This window comes from Hyperolius riggenbachi, chromosome 2 (assembly GCF_040937935.1).
Source record: "Hyperolius riggenbachi isolate aHypRig1 chromosome 2, aHypRig1.pri, whole genome shotgun sequence".
Classification (NCBI taxonomy): Eukaryota; Metazoa; Chordata; class Amphibia; order Anura; family Hyperoliidae; genus Hyperolius; species Hyperolius riggenbachi.
In genome coordinates, this window is record NC_090647.1 from 430,886,288 (window position 1) to 430,898,801 (window position 12,514).

Here is a 12,514-nt window from a genome sequence, read left to right on the forward strand (position 1 = left end):
GGTTCTACAAAGTATTGACTCAGGGGGCTGAATAATAACGCACACCCCACTTTGCAGTTATTGATTTGTAAAAAATGTTTGGAATCATGTATGATTTTCGTTCCACTTCTCATGTGTACACAACTTTGTATTGGTCTTTCACATGGAATTCCAATAAAATTGATTCATGTTTGTGGCAGTAATGTGACAAAATGTGGAAAACTTCAAGGGGGCCGATTACTTTTGCAACCCACTGTATATATGCGCCACCATGTAATTGGTTATATATGTTTTTAAAGGAAACAAGGTGAAAATAATAAACTGATGAGATAAGCAATTGTATCTGTCCTCCAACTCCTCAAAATTATTTTTTAAAATTCTGGTTTTATTTTCTGCATATCAGCTAAAAAAAAGTATGTTTACTGTTGTATTGTTTTATATGACAGATAGTCTTTTAGTGTGCCAAAAGCTAAAATACTTGAACAATTACCTTTTTTTTAAATCTTTACCCTGCACTCAGAAGCTATTCTCTGCCAGAAAAGTTTAATTGATGTAATTCCTTATCAGTGAGGATTAGTCCCACTAGGTCCTGACTAAAGAGAAACTGTCACTTGCATACCTGATGTTTAAAGGATACGTTCAGACAAAAAAAACACTTACCTGGGGCTTCCTCCAGCCCCTGGCAGCTGTCCTGTGCCCTTGCCGCACCTCTGGTGGCTACTGCATCTGCGCAGTACAGTCCCGATGACGTCAGCGCTACCACGTGACCTGTGCGGTGGAGCGCACAAGAAGCCGACCCGAAGAGCCGACCTGGCGAGGTCTGCAGCGGAGGAGACCGAGAGCTGGGACGAGGGCACAGAATGGCTGCCAGGGGCTGGAGGAAGCCCCAGGCAAGTGCATTTTTTTTTTTTGCCTGGACGTATACTTTAACTCTTTCAGGCCTCTTTCAGGTAGGAACAAATAAAAGCATAGTTATGTGTGTGTGTTTGGCACTCTACATACATATGACTATCTCATCATTTCACATATCAGCTCAGGCACCCTTTAAGATTGTATTATAGACTAGAAGACCTAAGCCCGTTTAAAAATGGGCTCTCTAGGTCTCTTTCAGTGCCGCATGTCAGCACGCGCGTGCCCGCCGGCCGCCCTCTGCCCCCATCCCCTGACCCCGTCCTCCGCCTGTGCCAATGGCTACACATGCGCAGTAGCCAAAACACACGGGACACAGGGACAGGAGGATGACGCAGGGACAGTTAGGGTTTTATTACATAGGATTGGGAAATGCTCATTAATAAAGTCTACATTTTGTGACTGTCATAGAGATGGGCCGAACGGTTCGCCGGCGAACGGTTCCACACGAACTTCGGTGGTTCGCGTTCGCGTCCCGCTGGCGAACCTTTGCGGAAGTTCGGTTCGCCCCATAATGCACCTTGAGGGTCAACTTTGACCCTCTACATCACAGTCAGCAGGCCCAGTGTAGCCAATTAGGCTACACTAGCCCCTGGAGCCCCACCCCCCCTTATATAAGGCAGGCAGCGGCGGCCATTATGGTCACTCGTGTGCTGCCTGCGTTAGTGAGAGTAGAGCTGCTGCAGACTGTCTCTCAGGGAAAGATTAGTTAGGCTTAACTTGTTCCTGGCTGGCTGCATACCTGTTCTGTGAACCCACCACTGCATACCTGTACTGTGAACCCACCACTGCATACCTGTTCAGTGAACAGCGATGAGGAACCCTTGAACTACTGGGTGCGCAGGCTTGACCTGTGGCCAGAGCTGTCCCAATTTGCCATCCAACTTCTCTCCTGCCCTGCCGCAAGCGTCCTGTCAGAAAGGACCTTCAGCGCAGCTGGAGGCATTGTCACAGGGAAGAGAAGTCGCCTAAATCACAAAAGTGTTAAGTACCTCACCTTTATCAAAATGAATGAGGCATGGATCCCGGAGGGCTGCTGCCCGCCCCAAGACTAAGTCAGTCCCCGCACACACAGCATCTCTGCCTGCACGCCGTGTGACTGGCTGCCTGGGCTGCCCCAAGAAGACTAAGTCGCTCCCAGTCCCTCCACACAGCATGTCTGCCTGCAGGCCGCTTGACTACCTTCTCCGCCACCACCAACAGGGTCCGGGACTCCAGGCGGATTGCTGAATTTTTTAGGCCGCTGCTAGCAGCGGCCGCTGTAATAATTTTTCTGGTGCGTGTACATGACTGCCTAATTTTTCTGGCTGCACTGCGGGCAGCTGCAACAACAAAAGAAAAGGCATGTACATGCGCCCATTCCCCTTCGTAATCATTACCTTGCCGTGGTGAAGGGGCTTGCGTATCACAATGAAGCAATGACCGGCGCCTAGATGAGTGTCTCGGGGGGCACACAAAAGATAATAAGGTCATTGCTTCATTGTGGTCAGACCAAATTTGATCAGCTGGACAGTCACTGTTCTGTCATTCAGCTACATCAGCCAGGCGACCATATGGGCTGTAAAGCCACCAAAACCTGCACTCTCGTCATGGTGCGCACCAGTCCAGCACGGCCATCACTACACAAACAGCTGTTTGTGGTGCGTTACACGGTGAGTTTGGTGTGTCAGTGTGAAGCAGTACCTTAATTACACTACCTGATTGATGTATACACATGCAAGATGTTTTAAAGCACTTTAGGCCTGTCATTTAGCATTCAATGTGATTTCTGCCCTCAAAACGCTGCTTTGCGTCAAATCCAGATTTTTCCCCGGGACTTTTGGCATGTATCCCACTCCGCCATGCCCCCCTCCAGGTGTTAGACCCCTTGAAACATCTTTTCCATCAGTTTTGTGGCCAGCATAATTATTTTTTTTTTCAAAGTTCGCATCCCCATTGAAGTCTATTGCGGTTCGCGAACTTTAACGCGAACCGAACGTTACGCGAAAGTTCGCGAACCCGGTTCGCGAACCTAAAATCGGAGGTTCGGCCCATCTCTAATCCTCGTGTTTAGACTCATCGTTATAATATAATGCAGGGTTAGCTTTTTGTTCTTTTTGACCTCTTAACTATTCACCGCAGTGGGTTAAATAAGAATATTTAATGAACTCAAATTTATAGTATGTATTTTAAAGTAATTTATTAAAACCCAGCACTGTAATTTGCCCCATTTTTACGAAACATCCGCCTTTACCCCTCATCTATGTTTTACTCTTCTCATGTGCCATTCAAGCACAACTGTAGCAAGAGGGCTATGGAGGCTGCCATAATTATTTCCTTTTAAGCAATACCAGTTGCCTGGCTGTCCGGCTGATCCTCTGCCTCTAATACTTTTAGCCATAGACCCTTAACAAGCATGCAGCAGATCACGTGTTTTGACATTATTGTCAGATCTGACAAGATTAGCTGCATGCTAGATTCTGGTGTTATTCAGACACTACTGAAGGTAAGGAGATCAGCAGGACTGCCAGACAACTAGTATTGCTTAACCACTTAATGACAAGCTGACTTAAAAAAAAAAGTCCTGCTAGAGCCTCTTAATGGCTCCAGGATGTTTTTATAAGTAAGAGACAGTGCTGCTGCCACTGTGTGCATGCACGTGCGCGTTCCCACGCATGTGCATTCCTGTGCACATACGTATGAAAAAAAAACCACCATAGAAAAAATACACCTTTATTTCCAAATACTATATTGTCACCATACTTTGTACTAGGGATATCATTTAAAATCTTGTGATAACCAGGACAAATAGGCAGATAAAATGTGTGGATTTTATGTACAGTAGCAGTGTTTATATTAAAACTATAGGGGATGAAATTGGAGAAGTAGAAAGGGAGTGCAAACGGAGCCTAGCGTGAGTCACGCGGGGAGTCCGCCGTGCATTAATAAGGAGTACGAGGGGCAAAGCAGCGGCTCTGGAGTGTTATGGAGTCAGCTGCTGTGCAATTAGTATAAGAGCCTCATAACACTCCATAGCCGCTGCTTTGCCCCAGGTACTCCTTAATAATGCATGACGGACTCTCCGCGTGACAACGTCATGCTGGGCTCCGTTTGCACACACCCCCTCCACATCACCTGACCCAGACCTCCACCTTCCCTCCAGTCACAAAGCGCCTGCCCAGCCCTTCACTACCATGGTCACCGCACACGGCTCCTCTTTTTTCCACACAGCGCATGCCTGATCATGTCAGACATAGCGCTTCTAACCCCCCGTACCTCTTCCATGCCTCCTAACTTCTTTCAGCCCACCCAATTGGTCCTCCCCGCCAGGTACCTGCATTTAAAGCATCAAACACCCATTCAACTTTACAGAGGCGCTACATGCAGACTTGAACATTTACTGGTGAGTAATTTATACCTCTATTTAACTATTTGTCACACTGGACCCTTCTTTACCCCTTCTATCACTGCCCCACTTATCTACTGCTGGCTAACACCTAGTAATGACCTGATGTACTTTACATTTCAGCCCACACTAAGATTAGAGTTACATTACCCATTAAGCCCTAACACCTCTATAATACACATATAATACCAGCATTCGTTAGTTAACTGCCACATACACACTACCATTATATATATGTATATATAAATATATATATGCCCTTGCTGCAACTATTACTGTTCAGAATACCATGATGTTCTTTTTTATGATGATATTTTCATTGTGGACAATATTTGACATATGTTTTTCTCGGCTTCAAATGTTTACCAGCTGACAGCCAAATGTTATAGTGTTAAACGTTTGTGTTGGCATTATTTGTTAAATATGTTCACTAGTTAATAACCAGACATCAACTAAAATACACTGAAAACCGATTACTATGTGAAACACACCTCTGACATCTATGCAGTATAGGCTATGTCTATAATTTAGTTTTCTCTGTCCTACAGCTATATACTCCTATCTGAATTGCCTGAAGAAGTGGGGTCACGCCCGCGAAACGCGTAGTGAAATTATGGAGTGTATAAATAAATTTATCTTTGTGTTATACCTTCAAACACATCTGTTTTGAGTGTCCTTTGGAGTGGCCAGATATCCACCTCTGCCACGTCCATGTTTTAAAACTTTTATTGTATTGTTTTACTCTTTTGGCGCCTCTGTTCACCTGCATCAACTTTAAAAATAGTTGGTTGTTACGATAACAAATGTCAGTTAAATATATCATATAGGAGACACACACAGTGATATTTGACAAGTGAAATGAAGTTTATTGTATTTACAGAAAGTGTGCAATAATTGTTTAAACAAAATTAGGCAGGTGCATAAATTTGGGCACCACAAAAAAGAATCGCCTCCGGCACCCAACTTTCCCATCACCAATGCCCGGCATTTCCCACAGGAGCCTTCAGGAAAACCTCTTTAGTGGTAGCATAGAGAGTTTATTTTAATATTTAATGTGGTTCCATGTAATCTACTGTATATTTCCTATAACAGGATATAATTTGATGTTCTGGTGCCATCTACTGGTTATTTCTTTTAGCAAGCTAGAAGAGAATATATTTTCATAGCATAAAGCAAATATGAAGTGCATACAATAATTGCATAATAAATCAGACATTTTTTTCAGGCCAAAGATAACGCAACATTTTTATTAGTCTTAATAACTCATTAATGCACTGCAGGAATTTCCAATAACTAAAAGGACACATTGGCTTATTTTCTCCCCAGAAATGCACCATACATCTTTCCAGTCACCCTGAATTCAAAATCCCTGAAGCCAGAGTCTGCTAGAAGCTTTCTATACTCAGATGGCGTCCTCTCTTTGCCTTCTGTCATAACCAACATGGTCAGTGAACGCAGCTGAGAAGTCAGAGGGCCACTTCTGTCTTCATTCAAGTGGAATTCAATTATCAGCACTGCACCTCCTTTGTATAGAGCAGAGGAAAGCATTGTTTTTTAATAATATCATATGAATAATAATAATAAACCTTGGACATGAAAACAACAAGAAAATAAAGTGTTGCTTCTAAAAATAAAAAATATTCTATCACTAGTGCAAATGTGCAAACGTAAAGCAGAGCTGAAACTAAAAAAAAAGTTATGATTCAATGAATGGTATGTGTGGTACGGATAATGAATAGATCATTAGCAAAGAAAGAAAAAGTAAAAAGTCTCATATTTGTATTTTCTCTATAGCTTTTTTTTTTTTTTTTTTATAACATTGCATCTTACTGTCACAACTGTAGTTTTATAACCTCACTCTGTCTTTTAAACTATACAACAAAGCAGAAATAACAACCCTTGTTTTTTCACCATCAATTAGGCTTTTTGGGGATGGTATTTGTTTTCAGTAATTATTTTATTTTCTATGCATTGAAAAGAGAAAAACAAGGTTAAACATTGAAAAATACACTATTTCTCCATTTCCATCCACTATGGTTTAAAAAAAACCCCAAAACAATGCTATCATACATGACATTCACACATTTTATTTGCCCATTTATCCTGGTAATCTCAACATTACACTATTACATTATAACATTATGGTGTCCCTAGTGCAATGCATAGGGATAATATATCATTTGGAAGTAAAGGTGTATTTTTTTCTGTGTTGTGTTCCTTGTTTTCACATTGTACCCTAACAATAATTGCAAGTACTCATTTGCAAAAATAACAGTATATACCCTCATGGTATACATATTAAAAAAGCTGAGTCCTTAGGGTAACATTGTATGTATTCTGTTTTAAATTTTGTCACTTTGTTTTATTATTACAAGCTTTTTATTTTGGTACTCAATATATGAAAATAAAAACAAGTATTGCTTTTAATTCAGTTTGTTACTAAATGTAATTCACAAGACACAGGCCTCAACCCAAAAAAACTTAAAATCTATTCTACAACTTGTCACGGTTAAAAGGATACCCCATATATGTCATCTGATAATTACAGTGGGATGCGAAAGTTTGGGCAATGTTGTTAATCGTCATGATTTTCCTGTATAAATCATTGGTTGTTACAATAAAAAATGTCTGTTAAATATATCATCTAGGAGACACACACAGTGATATTTGAGAAGTGAAATGAAGTTTATTGGATTTACAGAAAGTGCGCAATAATTGTTTAAACAAAATTAGACAGGTACATAAATTTGGGCACCACAAAAAAAAAAAGAACGCAATATTTAGTAGATCCTCCTTTTGCAGAAATTACAGACTCTAAACGCTTCCTGAGGGTTCCAATGAGAGTCTGGATTCTGGTTATAGGTATTTTGGACCATTCCTCTTTACAAAACATCTCTAGTTCATTCAGGTATGATGGCTTCCGAGCAAGGACAGCTCTCTTTAACTCACACCACATATTTTAAATTATATTCAGGTCTGGGGAGTGAGATGGCCGTTCCAAAATGTTGTACTTGTTCTTCTGCATGAATGCCTTAGTGGATTTTGAGCAGTGTTTAGGGTCGTTGTCTTGTTGAAAGATCCAGCCCCAGCGCAGCTTCAGCTTTGTCACTGATTCCTGGACATTGGTCTGTAGAATCTGCTGATACTGAGTGGAATCCATGCGTCCCTCAACTTTGACAAGATTCCCAGTCCATGCACTGGCCACACAGCCCCACAGCATGATGTAACCACCACTATATTTTACTGTATTTTACTGTAGGTAGCAGGTGTTTTTCTTGAAATGCTGTGTTGTTTTTCCTCCATGCATAACGCCCCTTGTTATGCCCAAATAACTACATTTTAGTCTTTTCATGAGTCCACAGCACCTTATTCCAAAATGAAGCTGGCTTGTCCAAATGTGCTTTAGCATACCTCTGTTTGTGCTGTGGGTGGTGAAATGGCTCCCTCTGCATACAGTATCTCCTTGTGTAAAGTGCGCCGAATGGTTGAACGATGCACAGTGACTCCATCTGCAGCAAGATGATGTTGTAGATCTTTGGTGCTGGTCTGTGGGTTGACTCTGACTGTTCTCACCATTAGAGAAGGCTCGAACCTCCGATTTTCGGTTCACGAACCTCGAACCGCAATAGGGGAGGCGAACTTTGAAAACTAGAAACATTTATGCTGGCCTCAAAAGTGATGGAAAAGATGTTTCAAGGAGTCTAACATCTGAGTTTTTGCATGGCGGAGTGGGATACACGCCAAAAGTCCCGGGGAAAAATCTGGATTTGACACACAGCAGGCAAGGTAACGATCACGAAGGGGAATTGACAGATGTACATGCCTTTTGTATTGTTGTTGCAGCTGCAGTGCAGCCAGAAAAATTAGGCAGGCATGTACACGCACCAGAAAAATTATTATAGCGGCCGCTGCTAGCTAGCTAGTGGCCTTAAAAATTCAGGAATCCGCCAGGAGTCCTGGACCCTGTTGGTGGTGGCGGAGAAGGCAGTCTGGGGACCGACTTAGTCATGGGGCAGACAGTCACACGGCGTGCAGGCAGAGATACTGTGTGTGGGGACTGACTTAGTCTTGGGGCGGGCAGTACCCCTCCGGGATCCATGCCTCATTCATTTTGATAAAGGTGAGGTACTGAACACTTTTGTGACCTAGGTGACTTCTCTTCTCAGTGACAATGCCTCCAGCTGCGCTGAAGGTCCTTTCTGACAGGTCGCTTGAGGCAGGGCAAGACAGAAGTTGGATGGCAAATTGTGACAGCTCTGGCCACAGGTCAAGCCTGCGCATCCAGTAGTCCAGGGGTTCATCGCTGCTCACAGTGTCTACATCCACACTTAAGACCAGGTAGGCGGCTACCTGCCAATCGAGGCATTGGTGGAGGGTGGATCTGGAGGGGCTAAGGCGAGACGTTGGACTAAAGAATGTCCACATGTCGAAAGCAACCACGAGATCGCTAGAGCGTCCTGTCCTTGCCTGCGTGGACATCGGAGGAGGAGGATTACTGGCAGTGGCACCTTTATTCCGTTGTGCTGTGACATCACCCTTAAACGCACTATAAAGCATAGTTTCCAGCTTGTTCTGCAAGTTCTGCATCCTTTCTGCCTTCTGGTGATTTGGAAACATCTCCGCCACTTTGTGCCTATACCGAGGGTCTAGTAGAGTACAGTACAGCTCATTCCCCTTAAGTTTTTTTATACGGGGGTCCCTCAACAGGCTGGACAGTATGGAAGACGCCATCTGCACAAATTTGGATGCAGACTTACTATCCATCTCCCCTTGCTCTTCCTCAGTGATGTCAGGTAAGTTCTCCTCCTCTCCCCAGCCACGAAAAATACCACGGGAAAGTTATGCAGCAAAAGCCCCCTGCGACAACTGCTGCAGTTGTTCTTCCGCCTACTCCTCAAAAAAACAAAACAAAACCCTTCCTCATCATTTGACTCCTCTTCCCCACACAATTCTTCCTCCTCCTCCTCCTCCTCCCCCCTCTGTGCTGTCGCAGGTGTTGAGGAATCATCTGCTTCTGCTGAGAATTGATCCCACAACTCTTCCTCCTGTTCCTGTTCCAGCTCACGCTCCTCCACAGCTTGATCCACCACTCTACGCACGGCACGCTCCAGGTAGAAAGCATATGGGATCAAGTCACTGATGGTGCCTTCACTGCGACTCACCAGGTTTGTCACCTCCTCAAACGGCCGCATGAGCCTGCAGGCATTTTGCATGTGTCCAGTACTTCGGCCAGAACATCCCCATCTTCCCAGAGCGTGTCCTTTGACTGTAGTTGTAAAGATACTGTTTGACGGCTTCCTCCTGTTGTAGCAGGTGGTTGAACATCAGGAGCGTTGAATTCCAGTGAGTCGGGCTATCGCAAATCAAGCGTCTCACTGGCGAGTTGTTTCTCTGCTGAATATCGGCAAAGCGTGCCATGGCCGTGTAAGACCGCCTGAAATGCCCACACACCTTCTTGGATTGCTTTAGGATGTCCTGTAAGCCAGGGTACTTAGACACAAATCTCTGAATTATGAGATTCAGCACATGTGCCATGCAGGGTACATGTCAACTTTCCCAAATTGAAAGCCAAAATGAGATTGCTGCCGTTGTCACACCACGTTGCCAATCTCCAGTTGGTGCGGGGTCAGCCACTGATCCACCTGTTTGTTTAGAGCAGCCAGGAGAGCTGCTCCAGTGTCACTCTCCGCTTTGAGGCAAGACTTGTCTAAGATGGCGTGACACCGTCATACCTGGCATGCAGCATAGGCTCTGGGAAGCTGGGGCTGTGTAGCTGGAGAGGAGCACCAGTAGAGTTGTACTGCCACTCAGCCAAGGACTACCTGCCCTGACTGTGCTGTGGGGCTGTGTAGCTGGAGAGTAGGGATGGTCGGAATGCCAATTTCCGATTCCGCGGTAAATCCGCATTCCGTCATGTACCGATTACCGATTCCGCCTTCCGCTACCAATTTCCGCATTCCAATGCGGAATTTCCGCCGGAAATCGCGGAAATTCCGCCCGACTTTAACATCGATTTTCTCAAAAACTATAAGGTCTTTTTGAAAACTTTTTTTTGCATCTTGTTCAGAAGATTCTGTTTAATAAACCCTAAAAAATTGGTGTTTCTAGGACTTACGGTGGCTTTGCTATTAACTGCTAAAGTCGGCGGATTTTTACTGTAATATAAAATGCAGAAAATAGGCAGATGCAGATTTTCTGCATTTTACATTACAGTAAAAATCCACCGACTTTAATAGTTAATAACAAAGCCCCCTTAAGTCCTAGAAACACCAAATTTTCAGGGTTTATTAAACCGAATCTTGTGAACAAGATGCAAAAAAAAGTTTTCAAAAAGACCTTATAGTTTTTGAGAAAATCGATGTTAAAGTCGGGTGGAATTTCCGCGATTTCCGGCGGAAATTTCCGCGATTTCCGGCGGAAATCCGCCTACGGCACTTACATTACCTATTTCCGCATTCCGATGCGGAAATGCAATTTCCGATCGGAATTTCGGAAATTGCATTTCCGCGGAATCCGAATGAGCATCCCTACTGGAGAGGAGCACCAGTAGAGTTGTACTGCCACTCAGCCAAGGACTACCTGCCCTGACTGTGCTTGGCAGACCAGGTATCCGTGGTCAGATGGACCCTTGACCCAACGCTGTGTGCCAGCCTTTTAACTTCATGGTACAGTTTGGGTATCGCCTTTTTTGAGAAATAATTGTGGCTTGGTATCTTCCACTGCGGTGTCCCAATGTCCACAAATTTTCGGAAAGGTCTCAGAGTCCACCAGCTTGTATGGTAACAACTGGCGAGCTAACAGTTCCGCCAAGCCAGCTGTCAGACACCGGGCAAGGGGGTGTCTGGCAGACATTGGCTTCTTCCGCTCAAAGATTTCCCTCATGGACACCTGGGTGCTGCTGTGTGCAGAGGAGCAGGAACCGCTCAAGGTGAGAGGCGGAGTGGAGGAGGGTGGCTGTGATTGTGAAGGTGCAAGGGAGAAAGCGGCTGAAGATGATGCACCTTAAGGAGGAAGAGGACTTCTCTTCTTCCTCCTTCAGGTGCATCATCTTCAGCTGCTTTCTCCCTTGCAGGGTGAAAGGGTGCCTTAGCTTTTGTGTGCTGCTTTTCCTCAGGTGGTCTTCCCATTGCAGTTTGTGCCTTTTCTCCATGTGCCTTCGTAAGGCAGTTGTCCCTACGCGGGTGTTGGCCTTTCCACGGCTCATTTTTGGTGGCAGAGAGAACAGATGGCATTGCTCTGATCTGAGGCAAATACACCAAAGAATTTCCACACCGCTGAGCCCAGGGGTGTGGGCACTATGGTGGCGTCAGCAGCTGAAGTTGAAGGGCATGTTGGCTGGCTGTCCATAGGTGGCGATACATGGCGCCGGACACGTCCACCAGCTGTTTCTTATGATGAGCTCCCCCTGCTTCTTTCAGCAACTCGTCTCCTCCTACTCCTCTCTGACTCCCCCTCTGAACTGTCCCCTTGGTCATCTTGTCTATTAGGATCCCACATGGCATCCATGGCAGTATCATCATCATCATCATCATCATCATCCTCGCCAGCTTTGCTTGCCTCAGACACCTCAAAAACTGCACCAACAGCAGGTAATTTATCATCCTCCTCCTCCCACCTTACGTCTATAGTGTCGCCTAACTCAGACATATGAGGTGGTGTAACTTGCTTTCATCTTGTTGTAACAATAATGGCTGTGAATCAGTGAATGCCCCACCAAATAACTCCTGCGAAGTGTCAAATGCAGCGGATGTAGTGCTTGTAGTAGTGCTGGTGGCTGCGGAAGATGAGGTGTTCTGTGTTAAATAGCCAACCACGTCCTGACAATCTTGGGAGATGATGGGACGTGCCTTCTTCAGAGCACTATACTTTGGGCCAGGCCCGCACAAAATCATGTCAGCACGACCTCGAACAGACCTGCCGGGTGGCCTGCCTCTGGGTCTGCCTCTGGCTTTGCCTCTGCCTGTTGTTTTGTCCATATGGGGGGGGGGGTGAAGTGAAAGGTATGCACTGACTTGACTAATACAATGTGCAGTCACACAGGTGCAGTGAAAGGTATGCAGTGACTGGTATTACAATACAATGTGCAGCTGTCACACGGGTGCAGTTAACAGGTATGCAAGGACTGGTATATTACACAGCGTGTGGTCACACAGGTACTGTGAACAATTATGCAATGACTAGTATTACAAATGTGCAGCTGTCACACACACAGGTACCGTAAACAGGTGCAATGACTGGTAT

At 44.8% G+C, this 12,514-nt stretch overlaps 1 protein-coding gene across 3 annotated transcripts in view; it reads right to left on the bottom strand.

The window, feature by feature from the left end:
- Positions 1-5,116: 5,116 nt before the first annotated feature.
- LOC137544538 (acetylserotonin O-methyltransferase-like) overlaps positions 5,117-12,514 on the bottom strand; it is an 83,288-nt gene continuing 75,890 nt past the window's right edge. For all 3 annotated transcript variants that reach the window (XM_068265632.1, XM_068265633.1, XM_068265634.1), the window contains one exon: positions 5,117-5,796. In XM_068265632.1, the coding sequence (XP_068121733.1) occupies positions 5,585-5,796 (212 nt within the window). In that variant the 3' untranslated portion in view covers positions 5,117-5,584. The remainder of the gene's footprint in view (positions 5,797-12,514) is intronic.